The sequence below is a fragment of the Sceloporus undulatus genome, chromosome 3 (genome assembly GCF_019175285.1).
Source record: "Sceloporus undulatus isolate JIND9_A2432 ecotype Alabama chromosome 3, SceUnd_v1.1, whole genome shotgun sequence".
NCBI classification, from domain to species: domain Eukaryota; kingdom Metazoa; phylum Chordata; class Lepidosauria; order Squamata; family Phrynosomatidae; genus Sceloporus; species Sceloporus undulatus.
The window spans coordinates 266,439,848-266,464,948 of record NC_056524.1 but is presented as its reverse complement, the minus strand read 5'-3'; the positions used below and the strand labels follow the sequence as shown (position 1 = coordinate 266,464,948).

At 42.1% G+C, this 25,101-nt stretch overlaps 1 protein-coding gene across 4 annotated transcripts in view; it reads left to right on the top strand.

Annotated features, from left to right (window-relative positions):
• Positions 1-25,101, top strand: part of FAM131A (family with sequence similarity 131 member A) — a 92,186-nt gene that overhangs the window by 29,645 nt on the left and 37,440 nt on the right. For 3 of the 4 annotated variants that reach the window (XM_042460858.1, XM_042460856.1, XM_042460855.1), the window contains one exon: positions 23,663-23,756. In XM_042460858.1, the coding sequence (XP_042316792.1) occupies positions 23,687-23,756 (70 nt within the window). In that variant the 5' untranslated portion in view covers positions 23,663-23,686. Of the gene's footprint in view, positions 1-8,194; positions 8,288-23,662; positions 23,757-25,101 lie in introns of those variants that run through there. The other variant, XM_042460857.1, reaches the window with a different exon arrangement.

Below are 25,101 nucleotides of genomic sequence, written 5' to 3'. Positions count from 1 at the left end.
CTTGGGAGAGGCTGCAGCCTCTTCCTACTAATAACTTTTGCCATCTTGGCCACACTCTAATATTGCTACATGTCCCAGGTTTTCATCTGTGAAATGTGGGATGGTACACAAGATGTATCCCAAAATCCAGGCAGTTGTGTTCATTTATTGTTGTTGTTGTATGCCTTCAAGTTGTTTCTGACTTATGGCTACCCTAAGGCAAACCTATCATGGGGTTATCTTGACAATTTTCTTCAGAGGAGGTTTACCATTGCCATCCCCTGAGGCTGAAAGTGTGTGACTTACCCAAGGTCACTCAGTGGATTCCCTGGCCAAGCTAGGATCCATGTCAATATATCTGTGGGGATTTTCATCTCCATCAGAGCAATCTCTTTTCTTTTTGCTGAATTAAATGAGTGCAAATTACTTTTGCATTTTCAGTTCAGTTTGCAGCAACGGGAGTAGGCAAAGGAAGAAAGGGAGAGGAAGAGAGAGAAACTGGGTCATTTTAAAAGCAGATGAAAAGTGGGAAGGCAGAGGATTAACTGGGATTGCCCCTGCCAAGTCAGGACAAGTGGAGGGTATAAGTTTGTGCTCAGATCTGGCCATTACTGGATTCAGGGTGGGTAGGAGAAAGGCTCCACTTTGATGCGATAAGGCAGTGAGTCCTCCTCTATAGGTTTTTATTTTGAACGCAGGATTTACAAAGAGACAGGGTCTATTTTGAACTCATTTTGTAAGAGGAAAGGGTTCTAGCTCAATAGCAAAGCATGTCCCCTGCATGCAAATGGTCCCAGGTTGACAGCATTTTCAGCTGGGATCAGGCCTATGGCTGCCCATCCATGCAGTCAATGCCAGTGGTGGCTGGTGACTCCACTGGCAATGGGACAATAAATCAGCTCCAGGTTTTGGTTTAGCATTAAAGGAGAAGCTATCCAAGGTGTTGAACTGTATCCCCCAAAGAAATTCAGTCCCTTGGATAGCACCTTTAAAAATCCAGAGCTGATGGAGGGAGATTCTCAATGCATTTCTTTTTGTTTCAGGATAGGCTGTGTTGTCATGGACTGGGAGGAACTAAGGAAAGATTTGTTTACTAAATATTACAGGTTGAGTCTCCCTTATCCAGAATTCCAAAATCAAAAATATTCCAAAATCTAACATTTTCCACACGGGTGATTGAGATAGTCACACCTGTGCTTTCTAATAGTTCAATGTACACAACTTTTGTTTCATGCACATACTTGCATGCACATGCACATACATGCACATAGTAAAAATACTGCATAAAATTACTTTCAGGCTATGTGCAGAAGGTGTATATGAAACATAAATGTATTTTGAGTTCAGACTTGGGCCCTGTCTCCAAGATATCTCATTATGTACATACAGTGGTACCTCGGGATACGAAATACCCAGGTTACGAAATTTCCGGGATACGAAAAAATCCCATAGGAAATAACTGTTCCGGGTTACGAATGTTTTTTCGGGCTACGAAAAAATTTTTGGTGCTTTTCGGCGCTATTTCACACGAAATCGCGGCTTTTCCCCATTAGCGCCTATGGGTTTTCGGCTTGCAAAGGCTTTTCGGGTTACGAAAGCGGCCGCGGAACGAATTAATTTCGTAACCCAAGGGAGCACTGTATATGAAAACACAGGCCTTCCAAAATCTAATAATATTCCAAAACCTCAGGTACAAAAGGTAAGGGAGACTCAACCTGTATAAGTTTCCATTATATCCAACCTTCCTCTTTCTTCAATTCAGCAAACTGGCATATCTAGGATCACTTTAGACCTCTCTCATCCTGTGACTAGTCCTTTTCTCAGTTGACACTGCCAGCATAAGAACCAGAGACATTTTACGTTCATGGACTATAATGCCCACAATCCTCCAGCCAGGTGGCTTGGGGAAATCTGGGAGTTATGGTTCCGAAAGGGATGATTTCAAGCACAGGGATGGAAATCCTGTGGCTATCCAGATATTTATTTATTTATTTATTTAGGTATTTATATCCCGCCCTTCAGCCCTAATGGCTCTCAGGGTGGCTTACAATATTATTTTTAATCAGACAGTTCCCTGTCCTCAGGCTTACAATCTAAAAGACACGAAACAAAAGGAGAAGGGAATGATGGAGGGAAAGGGGATGATATTGTTGGACTGCAGCTCCTAGCAGTCTAACCTTATGGTAAGGTACAATGAAAATTGCAGTACAATAACATCTGCATGATTCCCACTTCTGTTTGAATAATAAGAAAAGATGAAATTTACTGGATCAGACCCAAGGCCTTAGTTCAGCAGCTCATGAACTAGAGGCATCTTATTATTTTCTGCTCCTCCATTAGCTAAGCTGGACTTTCCTCTTGCTTGGAGCCAAGCTGGAGAATTTGCACCCTCATCTCCCATCTGGAGGTGATCCATGAGAATTGGAGAGTCAGGCCCAGGCTCTGAGATCTGACAACCCAGAGACAAGTTTTTAAAAAGGTACCCCTTGTTGTAGAAATACACTTCAGTAGCACATCCAACGATCGAGATAATATTTCTTCATATTAACTGCTGTTATCCCCTGTGTCTTGATTCTTAATGTCTCCCTCCTGCTTGCCTTATCATTTATAACAGGTGTGGGGAATCATGTGATGCTCCCAGTGTCACTGAACTCCAGCTCCCAGAAAATCTCACTATGAATTATGCTGGATAGAGTTTTGGTGACTCATAGTCCAACAGCATCTTGAGAGCTGCACGATTCCCACACTTCCTTTGCAAAGGAACACTTTGCTTTTCTGACTGCTGGGTGGCTATGCTCCTCTGGTACCACCCTTGAATCCACGCTTGTGACAGTACCATTTTGGACTACCTAATAAGACATGCTGGCTATGGGTCCTGGGAACTGTAGTCCCACAAAAAAGCCCCCCAAACACTTTTCAGCGATCAGTCTCGCATGCAGCGGAAATCACCCAACCCGATTTTCCTCAACCCTGTGCCTTCCAGATGTGCTGGACGACAATTCTCATTATCCCTAACCAGAATAGTTTTTTCAGTCTTGGAGACACATAGTGGGAGTTTAATCTGACACACTGGCCGAGCTGTTGCTGTGAGCCTTTTAGTGCAGAAGTGGTGGTTTGCTTTTCTCCAGAGTTTGTAGTTGCCATAGTGGCCATGCTGGTTTAGGGATACTGGGAAATGTAGTCCAAAAATACTACCAAGCTCTCCTCCTTCACCATCACCACCGCATCCCGGCTTGTTTGCACATCTGAAGAACCAGAGGCCGTCGTTTCTCATACATTTATCACTCTGATTCAGCTGGTTGTTACTTTTTAGAAAGGTGAAATCACCTGCCTGGCAGCAAGGTGTCTTTCCTACCTGTATATGATCCCCCTGCCCTTAAGCTAGGGAGTTCTAGATAGGCTCTTCTGGGTGCTATGGCAACACAAACAAACAACCACACAGAGGCTGCATGCCACAAAACAGCAGATGTATCCAGCCCTTTATTGCTCTTGTTTTCCTGGCAATCACACTTGGAGTGCAGGTGGCCGTTGGCTTTCCAGAACGAACCAGGGGGAGAAATGAGCATTGCAGTCCTACGCACTGGCACTGTGAATGCCTCCCATCAAAGGCAGCAAAAAAAAATTCAGCAGTAAAGCTGTAACCAGCTCGATCCCTTAGGCTGCAAGAACCTCATTGATACCAGGGGTGTTTAAGCAGTCCCTTTGCCTGCATTTCCACTTTGGCTAACCACGAAGCAGCCTTAAAGCAAGTGGTACAATGCTGAATTAAATAGCCCTCCATTCTCTTAACAGTTGGTGTCTCGAGCAGTTGGCAATCCTGCAAGCCTATTCTGTAAAGTTACTAGCACACCAGGAAAACAAGTAAACAACTCCATTTCTGCCTCCCTCCAAAGCCCACTTGTCAAAAAATGCTATATAGAATACAAAGTTCTGTATGGATGCCAGCTTTATTTATTTTATTTTTTATTTTTTTAAAAATACTGCTGGAATGTAAAAAAAGCATTAGTGGAACTCTCTGCCTCAGGAGGTTCCCCCCTTCCAATCCACAATCCACACCAATATATCCCAGTGTTTTACTATCTGGTATTCATATGACTTTGGGTGGTTTACCTATTGCGTATCTTCCAATGGTTCCATGTTGTGACCACACACTGCAGAATGAAAGCAGTTTGATACCACTTTAATTGCCTGGGATTTGTAGTTTGGTAGGCACCAGGGCTCTCTGACAGACCAGGCTGAATACCACACCAAACTACAAATCCCAGGATTCCATAAGATGGAGCTCTGACAGTTAAAGAGGTGCCAAACTGCTTTAATTCTGCAGTGTGTCAAGGACAGTCCTAATCAATCTTCTGCTGTCTTACTTTTAAAGCTGGTTTTATAATGTCCTAGTAGTTCATCTTTCATCCTCCTGCTTTCCCCCTTTGTCCTCAGCTTCCTTCAGTTGCTGCAAACTGAGTTCAAAGTGCCAAAGTAGTTTGCACTGAACTCAGCAGGGGAGAGAGGAGGCATAATCATGTCTTTCTCAGTAGGCTGAGGCAAATGCAAACTGTTATAGCCTCTCCTAGCTTGTCTGTTCGTCTTCATTAGTAATTTTTATGATCGTGACTATGCTCTGATATTGCTTGGCCACATGTGTGTCCTGGTTTGCATTTGTGAAATGTTACTTGAATTATGGGTGTGTGCAGCTTGGGTCTCTGTTGTTTTAGTGTTTTCTCTACTGCTATATTTATCCTTTTATTCTAATTATTTTCTGGATTGTTTTATTGCGTCTTATGAATGCATTGTATTAATGTGAATTGTTGCACATGTTCCCTTAGGGCTTTGTAAGGCACATTAGAAATATTTGTTTGTTGGTTTGCACATCTGTGCTCCCATATCTTCAGAAACTGCTATCAGGTTGACTTCAATTTATGGAGACCCTATGAAGAAGAGACTGCTAAGCCACCCTGTCATCTATAGCCCTGCACAGGTATTGCAGACTCAGGGCTGTGGCTTTGAATGCACCTATTTGGAATACGGTTTTGCTCTTTTCCTACTGCCTTCTACAAGCATTATTATCTTTTCTAGTTCTAAAACAATAGAACTAAAATGCAGACAATAATATGGCCAAAGTATGACAGTCTTACTTTAGTAATCCAGGCTCCTAGGGAGCATTCAGGTTTGATTTGCTCTAGGACCCATTTATTTTCTTTTTAGCAGTCTGTGGTATCAGTAGAACTCTTTTCTAGCATCGCATTTCAAATGAGTTCATTTTCCTCTGTCAGCTCTCTTCACTATCCAGCTTTCACAACCATACCTAGAAATTGGAAATATGATGACATGGACAATCCTAATTTTGGTATTCAATTTTATGTATTTACACTTCAAGATCATATTTAGTTCCTTCATAGCTGCCCTTGCCTGACCTCTTTGCCAATTGAAAACCATTCTGTTTCTCCATGTTCTGTTCTGATGGTAGCCGCTTGTCCTGAATACAAGTCATGCATCAGGGCAGTCAAATGTTGTGGCCCATCCATTTCTTTAATTTTCATAATCTACACAATGAAAGACTTTGTTATAATCTGTAAAGCACAGGCTGATTTTCCCCCCTGAAATGCTTTGGTATGCTGTATTATGTTTGCAATATGATCTCTTGTGCCTCTTCCTTTCCTGAAGCTAGATTGGGCATCTAGTATTTCTTGCTCTGTATATGATAAAAAAAAGTTTGTGGTAGAGTTTTGAGCACCATTTTGCTTGCATGAGAGATCAATGCAATGGTTCCTCAGTTACTGCAATCCATAGTATCCCTTTTCTTGGGGACTGGAATGTGTATTGAGTGTTTCCAGTTTGTGAACCATTCTTTTGTTCCATATTTGTAGACAGATGTTAGTTAGTACTAGAGTAGATTTTTCTCTCTCTGTAACTCTAGCTCTATTGGTATGCCCTCTGTTCCTAGTGATTTATTTTTCCCAAGTGCTCTGAATGCAGCTTCCACTTCACTTTCTAAAACTGAAAGTTTATCTTCAAGTTCCTACTTGAGTTAATCCATTATCCTTCCATCTCTTTTATATAGTTTTTCAGTGTAATGTTTCCATCACCTTTTTATCTCTACTTTATCATGTAATGGGTTCCCTTGCTGGTTGTAGAGTATCCCTACTCTTGGTTGAAATTTTCCTTTGATTTCTTGGAACTTGTGGAAGAGGTCTCTAGTAATACGAAAATAATAGAACTAAAATGCAGACAACAATAAAATTCTACAAGGGTGAACATGACAGATAGTAGCTGCAGCATAATATGGTTTTATAAATTATACCTCTCTAGATACACATGCAGAGATACAGGCCTCAATCAAATTGCTAATCTGATCTAGAGTAAACCTGTTGGATCAACGTCAATTCAAGAAATAAACAGATACCTAAATTACATTGATTCAAAAAATCTATTATAATCCAGACTGGCAATTGGATTTAGGCCATGGTTATCTGTCTGCTTGTCTAGTAAATAGACTTGAGAGAGCGAGGCTACTTTTACATTGCATAGTTATACCACTTTAATTGTCGTAGCTCCATCCTGAAGAATCATGGAATTTTCCGTTAGTGAGGGACTTAGTATTCTCTGCCAGGGAGCAGCAATGACTCACCAAAGTACAAATTGCAGAATGCCATGGGATGCAGCCATGGAAATTAAAGTGGTATCAAACTGCTATAATTATGCAGTGTAAAAGAGGCCATAGGGTATAAATAAGCTCTACTTGAACTTGGAAAATTACTTTTTTAAATTGGAGGTGCCAGAATTTACTATCCAATTACCAGGCCAAGTAGGAGGGATTGTGGGCATTGTAGTCCCCAAAGTAACTTCTCCAGACTATGCTGTGTCTTTATAATATAATTAAAATAAGATTACTACAGTATTAGACAAAGAATCAAGTCCCCTAGGCTTCACCTTCCTATCTCAGGAATAGAACATGTGTAAGGTAGAGTCCTTCAGAGTTGGTTGGACTGTACATCCCATCATCCCTTACCAGATTGTATGCTCCTCATGAATAACTTTTGACATCTTGACAATGTTGCTTGTCCACACATAGCCTGTTTTCATCTGTGAAATGTTGAAGGGATGAGAACCGATTTCCATGGTGTGGCCAGTAGGGTTTTCTTCTAAGTAACCAGGCCTCCAAATACAGGTTGTCACCCCACCTCATGGAAAGCTTATACTCGCCAACTTCCCAATTTGGCATGGACAGTTCCAGTTAAGCTATTGCCATCCCATTTTTTCTAACATACTTGTATTCCGTTTTCTCTCCTTCCTCTTCCTTTCTCCCTTTGTTCTCAGCTTCAGTTGTTGCAAAAACTGAATTCAGAATGAAAAATTTGTTTGCTTGGCCATGAAACCCACTGGGTGACTTTGGGCAAGTCACATGCTCCCATCCTTAGGGGAAGGCAATGGCAAACCTCCTCAGATTACATCTTGCCAAGAAAATCACATGGCTTTAGAGTGGCATGAGTCAGAAATGACTTGAAGGCACACAACACACACAATCCGATGGGGTGGTGGTGGTGGTGAAAAGAGGGGGTCAGATGTTTGTCCTTTCCAGTAGTCTCAGGCAAAAGCAAACTGCTGCAGCCTTTCCTAGCTTGAGCATTCGTCCCCAGGAATAACTCATGCCGTCTTGACCAGACAGATGGCACGAGTTATTCCCCACACATTTTGGGTTTCATCTGTGAAATGTTGAAAAGGGATAAGAAACAGTTCCCATGTTGGGGTCTGTGGGATTTTCTCCCAAGTGACTAAGGCTGCATCCACACCCTTGCAAAAAATAACCCAGTTTCACATTGCTTTAACTACCACAGCTCAATGCAGTGGAATTCTGGGATTTTGTAGCTTTGTGAGACATTTAGCCTTCTCTTCCAGAGAAATCTGGACCCACAACAAATTGCATATCCCAGGCTTTCATCGCATTGAGCCATGGCGGTTAAAGCCATGTCAAACTTTGTTATTTCTGCAGTACGGATGCAACCTAAATCTCCAAAGACAGACTGGCATCTTAGCTCATGGAAAGCTGGACCCCAATCTTTGGCCCCTTGCTTCCCCTCGCCTTGTCATTCCTGCCATGGCCTGCGTGCCTCCCTCCGTTCTTGTACCTCCTGTGCTGCGTTGACGTCAGTACAAAGCCAAGACTGTATCCTGGGAGAAATCAGTCCATGGTGACTGGTTTCCATGGAAATACACCTTGTTGCAAGCCACAAGTCTACCAGAACTGCCTCCTAACTAAAGAAATCCCAGGCTGGGAGTTGGTGCTGGGCAGGGTAGGGGAACCAAAAAGGGACAGGTAAGAAGAATCTCTTGGAGAGCAGCTCCTTGATTTATTTTATTTTATTTAAGGTGTTGAGCATTTTCTGGAGCCTATCCCTTCCTGCAGCTGAGGAACAGGGTGAGAAAATGCAATCTGAATTGATGTGCAATACATGCGGCAGCAAGAACAGGCCTCAAATGTAGCTGATGTATATCTTCCATCACCACCTTTGCTGGATCTGTTGTGTATATGTGTGTGTTGGAGGAGTAGGGTGGAGGAGATGGATATTCAGCTTTCTCTCCAAGCATTATAGAATCTATTGTCTAGACTTTAGAGAGCATTTCCCACTCATCACTTATATGTTGTGTTGTTGACTTTATTGCAGGGAAGAGATTGAGTGAGAATGTGCTTGGCTATGTAAAGGATGAGATGGATTCCCCCTAAGATGGACTCCCCCTAAGTCCTTTGTTTCTTTGTTGTTGCATGCCTTCAAGTTGTTTCTGACTTTTGGTGAACCCTAAGGTGAAGCTGTTATGGAGTTTTCTTGGCAAGATTTGTTCAGAGGAAGTTTGCCCTTGCCTTCCCCTGAGGCTGAGAGCATGGGACTTGCCCAAGGACACCCAATGGGTTTCATGGCTGAGCTGGGAATTGAACTCTGATTTCCAGAGTTGTAGTCCTGTCCAATACTCAAACCACTGTGCCATGATGGCTTTCGTACTCGCCTTCAGCCCCCCTCAATCATAATTCTGCTCTCTAGGGAAATTTCCCTTCAGTCCCCAAGTTTCCAGAACTGCAGAGAGCGAGGCATTGAAAATAGTTTATATGGGCTGAGTTTCCCTTATTCAAAATGCTTGGGACCAGAGTTGCTTCGGATTTCAGTTTTGTTTGGATTTTAGGAAAATACTAGGAGCTGCAGTTCAACATTTGGGGAGCCATTGGACTCCCATCCCTGTATTTGAAGTCACTCCTTTTTGGACTTTAACTCCCAAATTTCCCCAAGTGATCTGGATGGATGATTCTGGGCATTGTAGTCCAAGAAAATAAAATGTCCAGGCTCTGGTTCTTATGTTGAGTGTTAACTGAGCAAAGGACCAGTCAGAAGATGTGAAAGGTCTCTGGATATTCTAATTTACAGAGTCGAAGAAAGAGAAAGGTGGCATATAATCCAGGTTTATAGAGGTTGAGTCTCCCTTATCTGAAATGCTTGGGACCAGAGGTGTTTCAGATTTTGGATTTTTAAAAAAAAAAAAGGAATACCTGCACTTTCATATATATAATAAATATGATGATGATAATAATAATAATAATAATAATAATGGTATTTATTTTATTTTTAAAATATTTTATTGATTAAAAAAATTAACAATAAAAAGATTTCATACCTCTTGAAATTGATTGGTAATTAATATAAACTTTCTTAGCACACTATACATTCTTATTATGCTTCCTGAGGCTATTTCCTTTCCTGTCAAACTTACCTTATTTTTACTAACTCTTATCTCTATTCATTTTTTCTCCTTCCTATATATTTGTGACGATTTCTATCAATTTCTTACTACTCTAACCTTGTTGGTCTGAACTTTCTTGTTTACAATCCAGTTTTTTATACAACAGCAAATAAATATTTTTTTAAACTTCAAAAATGACCAACTGTATACTATCTTTCTTTTCTTCTATAATATATTTCCCCCACAAATCCCATTCCTTACAGAAAGCTTTTACAGATTTTTTCTTCAACAGTGTAGTTAATCTGTCCATTTCGTATAACTCCATCACCTTCAGTCTCCATTCATCTAATGTAGGTACTTCTTTCTTCCAATACTTTGCAAGGACTGTTCTCGCTGCTACAATTACATGAAATAACAATTTATCTTCTTTTTCATCTCGTTTGGTGTTATCATTTATATTCAGGAGGTACATTTTAGGGTCCATACGTTCTTTAAAACTGAATATCTTTTTTATTTCTAAATGTATGTTTTTCCAGTATGATGTAACTTTTCCACAATTCCACCAGCAATGCATTTAAGTTCCGGTATCTTTCTGGCATTTCCAACAGTTGTTTCCACTACTTTTATTTATTTTGGCTAATTTAAAAGGGGTCAAATACCATCTGTATTGTGATTTATAAACATTTTCTCTTAAATTTATATTTAACGTTTGTTTAATTTCCCTCTTCCAAATTTTTTCCAATTGCTCCAATTGTATAGGTTGATTTATATCGTTGGTCCATTTTATCGCGAATTCTTTGACTGTTTCATCTACCAGTTCATAATCTCGTATTAGTTTATAAAATTTAGATATTTGTTTTCTGTCATCCTGTAAAATTTTATCTATACTCGTTTCTAAACCTATTCCAGTAGACCTCTGATCCAAACTGTCCATACGTGAACCAATTACATGTAAACCCTTCTTTTTGCAGTTCTTCTTGTGTTTTCATTTCCCTTTTCCCCTGATGTAGTTTTGTAAGATCTGCATACGTTTTTTAATTCTTCTCTTAATATTTTTCTTAATAAGAGAAATATACATCTCTTATTTATATCCCGCCCCTCATTATATTCATAATGAGATATGCTTATTATGGAGATGAGATCCAAATCTAAACACATAATCTATTTATATTTCATATTCACCTTCTATACAGTGCCTGAAGATAATTTTATACAAATATTTTAAATAATTTTGTGCCTAAAACAAAGTTTGAACGACCAGAAAGCAAAGGTGTCACTATCTCAGCCGTCCCCATGGAAAAAAATGTTGGTTTTGGAATATTTTGAAATTCCAGATTAGGGAAACTCAACCTGTAACTACAACTACTATTCACTGTGTTTGCATTCCCTTAGTCACTTTGACTGCCTGCTTTTCTTTGGATGCTTAAACTGTTTCTTTAAATATTCCACTGAAGTTTTATGTTACTGCGATCCTAGAAATGTGGGGACACAAGAAAAATTTCATTCATTTTTACTTGGGGGGGAAAGCACCCTAATTTTCCTCACACACCCCCCCAGCTCACTTTTGACACCTCTCCCATATCATAGAATCATAGAGTTGGAAGAGACCTCAAGGGCCATCCAGTCCAACCCCCTGCCATGCAGGAAATCCAAATCAAAGCATCTCTGACAGATGGCCATCCAGCCTCTGTTTAAAGACCTCCAAGGAGGGAGACTCTATAACCCTCCGAGGGAGTTTGTTCCACTGTCGAACAGCCCTTACTGTCAGGAAGTTCCTCCTAATGTTGAGCTGGAATCTCTTTTCCTGTAGCTTGCATCCATTGCTCTGGGTCCTAGTCTCTGGAGCAGCAGAAAACAAGCTTGCTCCCTCCTCAATATGACACCCCTTCAAGTATTTAAACAGGGCTGTCATATCACCTCTTAACCTTCTCTTCTCCAGGCTAAACATCCACAGTTCCCTAAGTCGTTCCTCATAGGATATGGTTTCCAGACCTTTCACCATTTTAATCGCCCTCCTTTGAACACGCTCCAGTTTCTCAACATCCTTTTTGAATTGTGGTGCCCAGAACTGGACACAATATTCTAGGTGGGGCCTGACCAGAGCAGAATACAGTGGCACTATTACTTCCCTTGATCTAGACACTATACTGTACTTCTGTTGATGCAGCCTAAAATCACATTGGTCTTGTTAGCTGCCGCATTTGTTGTTGAATTTTACTTCAGTGTGGATAATGGCTAGTTTAGTGGGTGCAAAAAAGTCATTTCTAACCTTCAATCGAGAGGAATGGCTGTGATGGGGAGCTACCATTGCCATCCCCTAAGAATCCTCCATCTGAGGTGGTTCCATTGTTCTGTCCAATAACAGGGGTAGCCTTCCTCCATTCTACAGTGCATCTATTCTGTAAAAATAATGCAGTTTGACACCATTTTAACTGCCATAGTTTCATCCTACAGAACGTTGGGTTTGTAGTGTTGTGAGGCACCAGTGCTCTTTGGCAAAGAAAACTACAACTCCCTGGTTTTCATAGGATAGAGCTACAATACTTAAAGTGGTGTCGACATGCATTAATTCTGCAGTGTAGATGCATCCCTCATAGCCTTTATGGAGAATTTGAAGAAATGTTGAGCATACGTGTGATTTGTTGGATGGAAGAAAGAAGGTGTTGGTTCAAATCTCTATAAAGGGTCATAACTGTGGTATGGGGAGGTGGGTTTTAACCATTTCACCCTTCCCTTTCCCCCCCTATAAAAATTCCCAGCCCTTCTGCATGTTTCCTTGTGGATATGTTTTTTCCCAATAGGAGGGAGGCCATAAACATCTAGCATGGTGAAAGGGTTAAACTCATAAGGCAGTAGTTTGTAAAAGTTTAAAGAAACCAAAGAGCTAGCCACCTATCTCTGTTGTCATGTCTAATTTGCTTCGAGCTTCAAATATTTAGAGAACAGTGTTGTTGTAAGAAGATCAATGAGAGGAAAACCATATTAAAGGATTTTTTATGTTGAAAAGGCCTAAGGAAATCATTAGTATGTAGGAGGAAAAAATAAAAAACCAAATGAAGAGTGTCATAACAATGGGTGATATCGGCAAAGAGTGAATGTATGAATTGCACTTTGCTAAATGCGCCGGTGTGGTGTACAAGAGACTGCTAGTGTAGTGGTTTGAGTGTTGGACTGTGACTCCAAGAAACCAGGGTTCGAATCCCTGCTTGGCCATGGAAACCCATTGGTGGCATTGAGCAAATCGCACTCTCTCAGCCTTAGAGAAAGGCAATGGTGAGCCCCCTTGGAACAAATCTTGCCCAGAAAAAAGTGATATTTGGGTTCCCTTACGTTGGGTGCAACTCAAAGACACACAACAGCAACAACACCAGATGCATCGAATAGCTCCAGGTGTGGAATCCATGGCCGTTATACAGTAGGGGTAGATGTGGCCCTGGGGACATATTAGACTCAAAAGCTGTTTTTGCAATCCCTAACTCTGTGAATCACTCTTTTGGGGCCAAAGATGAGAGGATTTCACTTTTTGGGCAGACCACAGAGTCCCCCTGCAGAAAGGATATCAATTTTTCAAAATCAGGAAGGATTGCGGTTTTTTTGAGGGGGAGGTATTTTTGCCACAAAAGCCAGATTGGCATAATGGTTTGAGTGTGTTGGACTACCTTGGGTGTCCTTAGGCAAGTCACATGCTCTCGGCCTCAGGGGTAGGCAATGGCAAACCTCCTCTGAACATAGTTTTTTGTGGTTTTTTCGGGCTATGTGGCCATGTTCAAGAAGAGTTTGCTTCTGATGTTTCACCAGCATCTGTGGTGCATTTTCTGAAGATGCATTCTCTGAAGATGCTGGCAAAATGTTGGGAATAAACTCTTGTAGAACATGGCCACATAGCCTGAAAAAAACCACAAAAAACTATGGATGCCAGCCACGAAAGCCTTCGGCTCCTTTGAACACTTCTTGCCAAGAAAACCTCATGATTAGAGTTGCCTCAGAGGAAGGTTGTCACTGCCTTCCCCTGAAGCTGAGAGAGTGTGACTTGCCCAAGGTCACCCAGTGGCTTTCATGGCCAAGCTGGGAGTCGGACTCTGGTCTCCAAAGTCGTAGTCCAACGCTCAAACCATGCTGCCTTCCTACCCATTACTGCTCCTTCTCTCTCCCCCCCCCCCAATCATTTGTGGCCATTCTGCCATGTTTTCCAAATTCAGGTGGTTCCTTTGCAGGCACCGATTAACTTATAAGGTTGTCTCAGGCCCTGTATCCAAGTAGCTGCCTCTAAATTCCAGGGACTGGTAGTTTGGATGGTGCAACACTGTCTCTTCCCCTTCTCGCTATCAACAGTATAGGCCAAAGAATCATCCTCCTCTTCTACATGCTATTTTGAAATGGCAAAGTGGGGGGGGTTGTTTTTTTTTTTTACCAAGAGAGGAATCCATCGCTTGTTCAGAACTGGACACTGGCCCATGAATATTTTGTCACAATTTATCCTTTCATTTCCTTGTCTCTTCCTCCCTTCTCGCTCTCTCCCTCTCTTGCCTTCTTTCTTGTCAAAATGTAGATTGCAATCTCCTTGAGGTCAGGGATCTGCCGTTTTATGCTTATGAAACCTCTGTAAACGGACGCGGCTGTTGACATTATTAAATACAAGCGGTGCCTGGAACAAAACGTTGAAGCTGGAGCTCTCTCGCGCTTCATGCGCCAGGCAGCTAATCCACCAGCCGTGCCTTCCTAAAAGAAATTAAATTCCATTCCCTTTCTTTCTTGATTTTCTGACATCCCCTCCTTGGCCCCTTCCCAACCGTCAGTCTGTATTATGGAGCTACTGAGAACATTCAGTCCTCCTCTTTGGTCTCTTTTGGGGGTTTTCTCATTTATAACCATTCCAGGACTCTGACCCACTCAGGTTGCATCTGCACTGCAGAAATATTCCAGTTTGACACCACTTTAACTGCCATGGCTCAGTGCTGTGGAATTCTGGAGATGGTAGTTTGTTGTGGCACCAGAGCTCTCTGATGGAGAAGGCTAAACGTCTCACAAAACTACAATTTCCAGAATTCCATAGCATTGAGTTATGGTAGCTGAAGTGGTGTCAGACTGAGTTATTTCTGCAGTGTGGATAGAGCCTCATTTGGTTCCCACACCAACTAAGGCTTGAGGGTCTGTCAACATGAAACGTGGTCACAAGTGTAAAAAACCAATGTTTTATTGATTACATTACCACCATCATCATTCGTATATTTATATCCTGCCTTTTTCCCAAGACTAAAATTCAAGGTGATTTATATATTAAAAAGATAACAATGAAAAACATGCAGTTGTATAAGGGACGCTACATTACTCTCCAATGTATTTAATGGGACTTGAGATCCATGGATTTTGGTAACCACAGGGGGTCCTAGAACCAAACTCCAGCAGATACCAAGGGTCCATTGTACAAACGTCAGCATTAAGACCCAATTAAAGTACAGATTGTGTGTGTGTTGTGTGCCTTCAAGTCATTTCTGAAATATGGTGATCCTAAGGTGATCCTAAGAAATTCCTGTTATGGAATTTCTTGGCAAGCTTTGTTCAGAAGAGATTCACCATTGTCATCCTCTAAGGATGAGAGTGCGCGACTTGCCTGAGGTTGTCCAGTGGATTTAGATGGCCATGATTTGATCCCCGGTCCCCAGTTTTGATTTAAAAATGGGGCAAAAATTTTCCCCAAAGACCTCTGGATGACATTTGGGAACAAAAAAACTCAACCCTTTCTTTTGAACCCGAGGCCACAAAAACAGCCTTGAGGAGGCCACATGTGGCTGCAGTTTATGCTTTGCCCACTGCTGCTTTAAGCACATAAAATATGTATGTAAAAAGAAAAAGATGTGTGTGTAATAAAAGGGGGGAGCGTGAGAGCTGAATATTTCCCCTAACAATTCTGGGAACTTCAAACCCCCATATCTTCCTTGAGCCCCCTCCCCCCCCAAAAGTTATTTCAATAAAGCTTTATGTTTTTTCCCAAGTGTGCAGATACTTGGGTTTGCTCCATGGATGGCATTGCTTTGGCTACATAAACATCAACACTACCTCCTGAATATGTACAGAATAGTGACAACACCACCAATAATCCTGTCTGTGTGGGCACATACAGGCTGCTGCCACATTGCAGATTTAATGCAGTTTGACACTGCTTTAACTGTCATGGCTATATTCTAAGGAATCCTGGGATTCGTAGTTTGTTGTCGCACCAGAGCTCTCTGGCAGAGAAGGTTCAATATCTCACAAAACTACACAGTCCAGAATTCTACAGCATTGAGCCAAGTGGTGTCAAATTGAATTAATTCTGCAGTGTAGATTCAGCCTAGAACAAAGTGCAAAATCTCAGAAATCTCACATATGTGCACTCTCTTTCTTTCATATGTGTGCGTGTGCACAGACATCTCATCTTTTTTGGGTGCTGCAGGAAAGGATTGATTGACAGCATGCACAGTTTAATGGGTTGGAGCCAGTCGGTTCTGTGACTTCCAAGCTGCCTTTGTTTTTCTCCAGCAATTGTTTTGGGTTTCCTCCTCCTTCTCCAATAAATTGTCTGCCAGCTCTTGCATCAACTCTGAAATCCAGATAATTGTGAGAAAAGCTTGGCTGATGTGGATGAGCCCTCCTGGGACAGAGGAGTGCAAGAGAGGCCAGTTCATGGTTTCCGAGAAGGAAAAGGGAGGGGGGAATGAAAAGAAGAGACACACACAACAAGGGGGAAACAGTGGAAAATTAAATAGGTTTTTAGCCATGGTTGTCAGGGCATCTGGTGGTGATGCCGTGGTGGTTCATTCAGTAGCTGCCTATGACACTGTCAGAGTTGCAGAACTTGGAAAGGGAATAGAGATAGCTGCTTTAAGTAAGGGTTCTAAATAGGTCTTTTAACTCCCATATTGCTGTTTTATCATTCATTCTTTTTAAGGTAGGGTGATAAGGCATGCCTGCAAGATGCCAGATGAAGAAGATGAAGAATAGCTAGCTAGATTGCCTGCTGGCAGGCTTAGTTAGGGCACTACGTCCAGGATAGGCAGGATAAAGTATAGTCACCTTTTCATATCCAGAAATTCTGCCTCCAATTCTGCCCAGAATCTGGTGACAAGCAGACTCCATCCCAGCAAAAGCTGAATTTATTTATGGTCCATGGAACCCCAATGCACATTGCAAAGTGTTTAGGGAAACTTTGAAGTGATTCCCAACATTTCTTTCCTACATAAATAACCAGTAAATGTTGGATAAGGAAAGCAATGTACAGCCAGGCCTCCATATCCACAGATTCAACACCCACAGATCCAACTATTCACAGCTTGAAAATAGTCAAAAATAAAGGAATTCCAAAAAGCAAGCCTTGATTTTGCTATTTTGTGTAAGGGACACCATTTTACTGCCCCATTATATATAATGGGACTTGAGCATCCATGGAATTTGGTATCCACAAGGGACCTGGAACCAAGCCCCAGTGGATACTAAGAGCCCACTATCTTACAGCAGTTTCTTATTGCTTCTATGTTTGTCTATAAAAACCACTCATTCTTTGATTTTAAAAAAAGGATAGTGATGGGTTATAGTACTGTGATACTGTACTGGCAAGTTAAAATGATCTTAGGTAACCAGTATGGAAAGATCTCTTTCTGAATTCTTAGAAAGCTACATCCAGTCAGAAGAGAATAGATGGTTTTGGGCCAAAGGACCTGTGGCCTGACTCAGTATGAGGCAGTTACATATAAACAGATAAAATCTGGAGATACGAGTAAACCCATCTTGATAGACAGGAACAGCTAGTAAAGCCGAAAAGTTACCTTCAAAAAGCAATTCAGTAACAGTTATAGTTCCAAGGCCCTTCCAAGCATTTAGTTATACTTAGCATGGTGTACTAGTTTGAGTGCTGGACTATGACTATGGAGACCAGGGTTCAAAACCCAGCTCGGCCTTGAAAGCCATTCTCTCAGCCTCAAATATAGCAAACCTCTTTCAAACAAATCTTGCCAAGAAAACCCTGTGATAGGGTTGCCATAAGTTGGAAATGACTTGAAGGCACACAAGAACAATAGTTAGAAAACTGCAAAAGTAACTCTTTACCTTTTCTCAAAAGTAGCTATAATAGAGCTTCAGGGTTTTTTTGACATTGACTGTGGGAAAGTGTACCTATTCTTCTTCAGAAGCTACTGCCTTCTCATATGCGTATACAGTCCAGCTGGCCCAGATTGGCAGGGACAGTCCTGGTTAGTCTGCTACCATCTTTCAATTTTGACTGCTTTTGAAATGTCCCAGTTTATCTCTCCTCCTTCCACTCCCCTCCCCTTGTCCTCAGGTTACCTGAATTGGTGCAAACAAAGTTCAAAGTGCAAGAGTAGTTTGCACAGTTAACTGAGCAGAGGGAGAGGAAAAGATTCGGAGAAGTCTTGTGCTTTCTAGTAGGCTTAAGCAAAAGCAAACTGCTGCAGCCTCTCTGAACTTATTTGTTCTTCCCTCATTCCTAACTTTTGCTATATTGAGCATGCTCTAATGTTGCTTGGTCACACATGTCCTGGTTTTCATATGTGAAATGTTGGGAGGTGTGTGGGCCCTGCTTGTATAAAACACTCCAAATATTGCATATATATACAGTAATGGCATATACAGTATATGACTGCTGGGCAGAAAGTGAAGTCATAAAAGGTGGAGTTAGCTGCATTTATCCCAAAAAATAAATTCCCAAAAGCAAACCTTTTGGTTTTGCCATTTTTTTAAAATAAAGGATGCCATTTTATTATGTCATTGTATATAATGGGACTTGAGCATCCACAGATTTTGGTATCCACTGAGAGACCTGGAACCAAACCCCAGCAAGTACCAAGAGTCCACTATAGTTGTTCTTCTTGAAGATGAAAACTATTGCTTTTAAGTAACTGCAGTGTTAGGAAATAGCAATTTACTTGGAACAACATTTCTGCAAATAACATTGTTTGCAAGTAACTCTCAAAGGGTTTTCCGGTGCGTATTTTCTGGCGCTACCTATCAAAAGCGCTGGAGTGCTATTGCAGGCTTTTTTAATTAGCTAGTTACAAATAACAATTTACCTGCGATTGTTTTGTTTTCTTTGGAAATAACATAGGATATAACTGTTATAACTGTACACAGTGAAGGGTAACTTCATTTGCAGGGTTAGAAATCTTCATGTTTGTTTATGCTTGCCTGCAAGATGTCTAGTTTACAAAGTATGCAAAGACCATTGCATGGTATTCGCCACTTTGAGAACATACCCTCCAAAATGTCACAAGGAAGACCAAACTTGTGTGGCCAAGCAGTGTCAGAGCATGGCCAAGATTGCAAAAATTGATTAAGGAGGAAGAACACACAAGGTAGAAGAGACTGCAGCAGTTTGTTTTTGCCTGAGCCTAATGGGAAGGGAAAGATTCTGCCCTCTTTTCTATTCTCCCCGCAGCTGAGTTGCAAACTACTTTTGCACACTGAACTCAACATACAGTACTGTACCAGAATTAAGATGAGGATAGTAGACTGAATAAGTGGGACTAGAAATTGCAGTAGGCCCTTTGCTGCAGACTCAGCCTCACGCCTGAAGTTTGGTGAAATTCAGATTTTAGAATTAGCATCCCACTCAGGCCCCTGATCTTGGGCACCTGGAACTAGACGGCACGTCTTTCACGGACCAGTCCGGCCCTGGCAACGGCTTTGTGATGTCACCGCAGCCCTTGGAGAAGGAAAAAGAGGATTGTGTTTAGAAGGCGCGACAGATCTGTGGGTGATTTTTACAAAGAGCGCAGGTTCTTAAGCGTAAGCTCTTTGAGCTCTCGTGAGGGATTCCACAATGCACAATTAAGTTATAGAGCTCACTGCTGCGCCACAAGTTGTAAGGTTGCTCACCAGCTGAGATGGCATTTGTTTTTGTTTTTTTGGCTTTTTAAAAAAGGAATCCACAAACTCTTGGAGAATAAGGGCATCAAGAGGGCCGTTTTTGAAATAGAAGCTAGACATTCAGAGGAGGCTGTATACCTCTGAGACTCAGAGCGAGACAGAGGACAAGAGCGAGACATTTAAACCATCATAACATTTGAAACCAGTTAAAGCAAATGAAAACAGTCACACGTACAAAGGTTCAGCATATTATACAAGGCCTGTTTCCCTGACAAATCAATTCTCAAACGCCTGCCAGAATAAAAAGGGTTTTATCTGCTTGCGGAAAATTGTGGAAAGGTGCCAGTTTTAGTCTTTCTGAGAAAGGCGTTCCAGAGCCTGGGAGTAGCCACAGAGAAGGTCCTCTCCCGTGTTTCCATCAAATATACTGGTGAGGGGAGCAGGACAGAGAATAGGGCCTCTCTGAAAGATCTATTGATGAACCAGAACATACAAAAGTACTATTTTAAGTGGCGCAGGAATTTATGTACAGTACTGAGTTTAGGAAAGCCTGAAAAAAGGAAACAACAACAACAACAAGCCCACCAAGACTCCCTCCTCTCTGCTCCCTCCTGTTGAGTTAACTGAGTGCAAACTACTTTTGCACTTGGATACTTACTCTTATTATTTTATTTCTTGCTTCCCGCCCCCCCCCCTCCATGTTGGGACACAAAGTGCCTTACAGTTTTAAAAAATACAATTAAAAACATATAAAAGTGAACACTAAAATAGAAATAAACTAAAACAGGACTGAAATACATTACTCATTAACAGAATAAAATGCAGCCAAAAAGATAAAAGTACTTTAAAATGGTACAATTAAATTTTACAGCATTTGAAGTAAGGTGCAGGGGAAGGGGGAAAGAGGCAAGAAAAACTGGGACATTTTACAAGCATCTGATAAAGTGGGATGGCAGAGGATTAACCAGGCCTATCCCTGTCCCAACAGGACAATTCAAGGGTGTGCACTTTCCCTACCATATATTACCTCTCAGTCATTTGGATTTTGGTGCACCTTCTCTCAGGCATTTACATTTGCAGCTTCTTGCACTCTCTGATTTGTTTGTCCATTCTGCAAATCATTTGTGTTGGTGGGGAAAGGGAATCTTATGTAAGCCCATTTCAAATACTGTATATACTCATGTATAAGTCTATAAATTTAGGTTAAGAAATTGACCCCAAAAACCTGAGTCAACTTATCAAAAGGTCAATGTAAGTACTGTACTTTCACACACACACACACACACACACACGGGGGGGGGGGGATTACCAGGATTAGATTTGGATGAAGGAGGCATGAAAATTAGAGGAAGAAAAATCAACCATTTAGGATATGGAGATGACACCACATTACCTTGGAGTATGGTGAAGTCTCTTTTGGGGAGGTTTTTAAACAGGGACTGAATAGGCATCTGTCAGGGGTGCTTTAATTGTGTATCCCTGCTGCATGGCAGAATGGGATTGGATTGGTTGGTCCTTGAGGGTTCTTCCAACTCTATGATTCTACTAGCAGAAAATAGTAAAGGCTTGGAAAAATTCCTTGAGAAAGGCCTGTTACAGACTGCCAAAATAAAGCTGCTTCGGGTCTCTTTGGAGGTATGCTATTTAAATGATGCATGGGTCCTAAGAGTCTGGAGGTCGTGCCAAAGCCACACTCCATTCCTAAGCACTGGAGTGCAGCTTTGGTGCAGCTTCTGGATTCTTAGGATGCAGGCATCATTTAAACAGCATACCTCCAAAGAGACCCGAAGCAGCTTTATTTTGGCAGTCTGTAACAGGCCAAAGTAAAGGAAGACAGTGCAAAGGCAGGTTTACATATTAAGAAAACAAAAACCATGGACACAGATTGGTATATAACTTTCAAGTAGACAATGGCTGCATCTCCACTGTGGAAACAATCCAGTTTGACACCACTTTAACAACAATAGCTTAATGCTATGGAATTTTGGGAACAGTAGTTTGTTCTGGCACCAGAGCAGAGCCATGGCAGTTAAAATGGCGTCAGACTGGATTATTTCTGCAATGTGGATGTAGCCAATGAAGACACTGAAATAGTTCAAGATTTTTCCATACCTTGGCTCAGCTGTTAATCAGAATGGAGATTGCAGTGAAGAAATCAGAAGAAGACTAGGACTAGGAAGGGCAGCTATGAACTAGACAAGATCCGGCATTGTAAAGATATACCATTGAATAAGAAAGTTAGGATTGCCCACACCATCGTATGTCCCATTCCCATGTATGGTCGTGAAAGCTGAACAGTGAAGATGGCTGATAGGAAGAAAATCAACTCATTTGAGGTGTTGTGCTGGAGAAGAGTTCTGCAGATAATGTAGACTGCAAAAAAGACAAGTACTGTAAATGGGTCCTATAGCAAATCAAAGTCCAAGGCTTCCTAGATAACTAAACTGAGGCTGTCATTCTTTGACCACATCATGAGGAGACATAAATCCCTAAAAAAGACAATAATGCTTGGCAAGGTAGAAGGCAGTAGGAAAAGAAGACGGCTGCATTACAGATGGATAGACTCAATCAAGGAAGCCATAGCTCTGAGTCTGCAAGACTTGAGCAGGGCTGTTGAGGAAAGAATATTCATACAGTCACCGTGAGGTGAAGTCAGCTTGACAGCAGTTAACAGCAATAGCCAGTACTAGTACTCCATCAAACTGCATATCTCAGGATTTCACAGGATGTACCCATGGTAGTTAAAATGGAGAATCAAAGTCCTATAACTGTAGTGTAAAAGGTGCCATAGTCCAAAAAGTAATTTCTCAAGCTCTTTCCCACCAGGCATTGCTGCTGTGCCTTTCACAACCACTGAATGCACAGAAAAATAAACCAGAAAGCTGAACTGTTTCCCCCCGCCCCTGATAGGCAAACTCTGTCATTTTTATTCCCAAGCTCTCCTCTTCTTGAATGAGCTCCTTATCCATTGACTACACTGCATCCACCCACCCACCCACTCAAACTGTCACATAGCTTATGGGCTTGAGTTTCGACTCATCCCTTTTCTTTGTTTCTCATATTCATTCTGCTGCCGAGCCATTCATTTATTTGTATTTATTAGTTACATTGCTATCCTGTCTTTCCTTCATGGATTCAATGCATGGGCTATATGGATCTCATCCTCCCGGCAACAACCTTATGAGGCAAGTCAGGTTGAGAGACAATGATCAGATCCAGGTCACCCAGTGAATTTTGTGGCTCAGTTGGGAACTTGAACCAGGATCTCCCAAGTCCTACCCTGCCACTTTTTCCGCCACATCACATGCCACTTCCCTCTAGGCGACACTGCAAAAATACTGCTATTCCTTTCTGTCCTCTTGTCAAAATTTCTGTTGCAAACTGACATGCTGTCATATGAATTATTCTTCTGTACATTTCAATGTGTAGATACACACAAAGTAGGGTTGCCAGGCAAAACACAGTACAGGGTTCCTGTCCTGTTAATGATTGTGTAGAAGAGGGAATTGTCATGCTAGCAACACCTGCTAAAATTCCCTCCTCTGCAAATCTATTAAAGGTAGAGCAGCCCTGTCCTGTTTTTCACCTGGCAACTGTAACACGAAGAGACACCACACATACTGACTATAATCCAAAAACAGTGACTTTTCCAAACTCTGGTACTGTATTAATAAATCTCCCATACATTTCAGGGGTCAATGTGGAGAAAAGAGAGAGAGAAATGCTGGAGAATTTGGGGTGATTTTTTTAAAAAAATGAAATGTCTAAATTGCCATGTGAATTAATCTACTATATGTTTCAGGCTGCTGCCACATTGCAGAATTAATGCAGTTCGATACTGCTTTCAGTGCCATGGTTTCATCTTATGGTATCCTGGGATCTATAGTTTGTTGTGATGCCAGAGCCCTCTGACAGAGAAGGCTAAATATCTCACAAAACTGCACATCCCAGAATTCCGAACCACGCTGTTAAAGCGGTGTCAAACGGCTTTAATTCTGCATTGTAGATGCTGCCTCTGTAGTTTAAACATATCCAAAACAACAGAGTAAGGTCATCTGTCTGAGCCTTCTTTGAGTTAACCTCTGACTTGACTTTTCTTTTGAAGGTAAATGTTGAAGACACTGTCGAAATGCTACCCAAGTCCAGGCGAGCGCTCACCATCCAGGAGATTGCAGCCCTCGCCCGGTCCTCCCTGCATGGTAAGAGCTGGGGAATATGGTCTGATGCGGGTGTCACCATTTTAGGGAAAAATAAAACCTAGAATATGATTAAAGCCTAAGTAAAGTAATTAGCAAAGGAAATGTGGAAACCATTTTGAATCTCTTTAACAGAAGAGACAATTTCAGAGAGTTAGTGTGGTGTAATGCTTTGACTAGAACTCTGGAACACCATGGTTTGAATCTCTGCTCAGACAGTGAAACCCACTGGCTGACCTTGGCCGAGTAGTCACACTCTCTCAGCCTTAGAAGAAGTCCATGGCAAACCTCCTCTGAATAATTATTGCCAAGAAGATCCTATGATAGGGTCTCCGTCACAACAACACAATAGTTCAGAGATACAGTTGACCGGGAAATTTTGTGGAGTGAGCCAGACTGAATGAATCAAGCGATGTGCAAATGTATTGATCTGACCTACTCAGGTGTATGTCCCTATTGAACATGCTGTGTGGATGCTTGCATATCTCTCATTCAGGCTCCCACAGGGCTCTGTCCTGGGGCCAGTGTTATTCAACATCTTTATCAATGACTTGGATGACAGAATTGGGGGCATACTTATCAAATTTGCAGATGACACCAAATTAGGAGGAATAGCTAATACTCCAGAGGACAGGATCAAAATTCAAAATGACCCGAATAGACTAGAAAGCTGGGCCAAAGCTAACAAAATGAAATTCAACACGGAGAAATGTAAGGTACTGCACTTAGGGTGGAAAAATGAAAGGCACAGATATAGGATGGGGGACACCTAGCTGAATGAAACTACATGTGAAAGGGATCTGGGAGTCCAAGTGGACCACAAGTTGAACATGAGTCAACAGTGTGATGTGGCAGCTAAAAAGGCCAATGCAATTTTAGGCTGCATCAATAGAAGTATAGTGTCTAGATCAGGGGTCGGCAACCTCCTGCCCGCGGGCTGGATGCGGCCCATGGAGGCCTTTCAGCCGGCCCCTGCCCACTCCTGCTGCCGCCACCGCTGATTGCGGCTTTTCTCCGCTCCGGGCGCCACCATTTTATTTCTCAAAATGGCGGTGAAGTCTCGTGTGACCTTTCTAGGACGCCTGTTGCGGTTGCCGGGGCCCTGCTACAGGGCTCTGACGGCGGCAGCGGGTCTCTGGGAGGCCCGTTGAGGTGGCCGGGGCCCTCCAAGAGGGCCCCGGCGATGGCAACGGGCCTCCCGGAGGCCCGCTACTGCTGCCGGAGCCCTCTTGGAAGGACCCAGCGACGGCAAAGGGGCCGGCCAGCAAAGAGGAGGAGGCCTCCAGCGCTTGCGCCTCCCGCCGGCTTTTTTGCCAGAGGAGGCCTCCAGCACTGGCGGCCCCTGCTG